The sequence below is a fragment of the Ochotona curzoniae genome, unplaced genomic scaffold, assembly GCF_017591425.1.
Source record: "Ochotona curzoniae isolate NIBS_2020 unplaced genomic scaffold, NIBS_Ocur_1.0 contig_43, whole genome shotgun sequence".
NCBI classification, from domain to species: Eukaryota; Metazoa; Chordata; class Mammalia; order Lagomorpha; family Ochotonidae; genus Ochotona; species Ochotona curzoniae.
In genome coordinates, this window is record NW_024466218.1 from 28,523,342 (window position 1) to 28,525,538 (window position 2,197).

General features: G+C 47.3%; 1 protein-coding gene across 1 annotated transcript; it reads right to left on the bottom strand.

Moving 5' to 3' along the window:
• Nucleotides 1-316: 316 nt before the first annotated feature.
• On the bottom strand, nucleotides 317-1,384 carry MC4R (melanocortin 4 receptor). Its single transcript, XM_040984745.1, has one exon. The coding sequence runs from the start codon at nucleotides 1,329-1,331 to the stop codon at nucleotides 333-335; it is 999 nt and encodes a 332-aa protein (XP_040840679.1). The 5' UTR covers nucleotides 1,332-1,384; the 3' UTR covers nucleotides 317-332.
• Nucleotides 1,385-2,197: the final 813 nt, after the last annotated feature.

Sequence of the window (2,197 nt, forward strand, 5' to 3'; positions counted from 1 at the left end):
TAGAGTATACTTAAGGAGACATTGCTTTTTGTTACTATTCCAAAAAAGAGACAACCCCTTAGGAATAACAAGACACTGTCAAGCTTTTAATATTGACTTTTCTGTAAATCCATAGTGTCTATCATTCATAATACAGGTTAACATTTTACAGGCAAAACACTGAGACTGAACATTTTTCACTTGAAAAAATAAATCACAGACTTAAATGTGCACAATAGCATCCTCAGCCAATGCACTATAGAGACGGGGGAAATGTTGCAGAATGCACTGTGCAGTTGTGTGGGAATGAAGGAGTCTCGGAGGCGTGTGACTGGTGTGGCCTCTGTCCCCTTTTAATATCGACTAGAGAAATCACAGAGTCCTCCCAGAGGGTAGAAGCAGATGATCTCTTTGAAAGTTTTCCTCAGTTCTTGACTCCGGAGTGCATAAATCAGAGGATCGATGATTGAATTGCACATGATCAGAATGAGATACAAGTTAAAGTGAGACATGAAGCACACACAGTATGGGTTCTGGGGACAAGAGATGTAGAATATTAAGTGAAGGAAAAAGGGGGCCCAGCAGACAACAAAGACCCCAATCAGGATGGTCAAGGTGATTGCCCCCTTCATGTTGGCACCTTGGCGGATGGTGCCTGTGCCCGGGAGGACAGCGATTCTCTTGATGTGAAGTCTGGCCATGAGGAACATGTGCACATAGAGAGAGGCCATGAGAGCTAGCATGGTGAAGAACATGGTGATGAGGCAGATGATGACAGCGCTGCTGTCTGAGTAAATGATGAAGAGAATGCCTGAAACTGTGCAGGCTGCCCAGATACAACTGATGGTGATCCCAACCCGCTTCACTGTCATAATGTTATGGTACTGGAGGGCATAGAAGATAGTAAAATACCTGTCCACTGCAATGGAAAGCAGGCTGCAAATTGAGGCAAGCAAGGAGCTACAGATCACTGAGTCAATGACATTGTCAATATTCACTGTGAAACTCTGTGCGTCCGTATCCGTACTGTTGAGCAAGGTGATGACAATGGTTTCTGACCCATTGGAGACGCTCACCAGCATGTCTGCCACAGCCAGGCTGCAGATGAAAAAGTACATGGGCGAATGCAGATTCTTGTTCTTGGCTATTGCTACAATCACTAGAATATTCTCCAGCAAACTGATGACACCCAGAGTCACAAACACCTCAGGAGAAACGAAAAGTTGCTCATAGCACCCTCCATCCGAGTAGCCCTTCCCGAGGGACTCACTGGCATTGCTGTGCAGTCCATAGGTGCTGCGGTTCCAGAAGTGGAGAGAAGTGTGCATCCCGTGGTGGTGGGTGGAGTTCATGGTGCAGCAGGTGGATTCGATTTCCCTGGGGCTGATTTCACCTCCGGGCTCAGGGAGTCCCAATTATTTTCTCCACTTTTTCTGTCGGAAAGTTGCCAGACTACTGCTGCATACTTGCCGAGTCTGGTCATTAAGTGTCATGGCTTGGAGTGGAGTTTTTAGTCTTTTATAGTTCCGGCTCTGATCATTACGGTCTTATTGTTACACTTCAAATGCTCATTCTCAGTTGGAAAGCTTGCCTGCTGCGTTTTGGTTCTTACTCCGACTTTAATTTTGTGAATTTAGGTCTTTCAAAGTAATTTTCCTGGTAGCTGTCGTGCCATCGGAGAGGATTCTTGTATGCATGCTAAGTAGGCGCGTCTCCAAAGCCACTGCTCCTAGCCCCAGCGCAGCTTCCAGGGCTTGCGGCTGGGGTTGCCGCTGCTGCTGCTTCTTAGGGGGAAAAAAAAGCTCTGAGTAGCTCCTCCTCTGCTTGCTCCTGACCAATCCAAGCACAGGGGAAGCCTGTGAGGCACCGGAGAGCATCCTGAGATTCTGATTGCGAGGCAAGCCTCATTTGGATGCAGGAGCTTCTGGAAAGGAGGCTGAAAAGGACCCCTAAATTTTCCTGTTTCTTGTTTTCAAGGAAAGCAGCAGGATACCTAGAGGGCATCCCGTGATATGACGGCAAGCCACCTTAAGGAGGCTGGGCATGAGCGGGTGTCTGAAATGTAAAAAGTGTACACACGGAGAAAGTGGAAAACGCAGTCCTGTGTCTCTGGGGCAGGTGCATTGCCTTCCTGCCCGGGATATGAATATTTTACACTCTGAGTTTCTCTAGGACCCAGGCAGCAGTTCTGCAATTTAAAACACCTGAAATGCAGGGA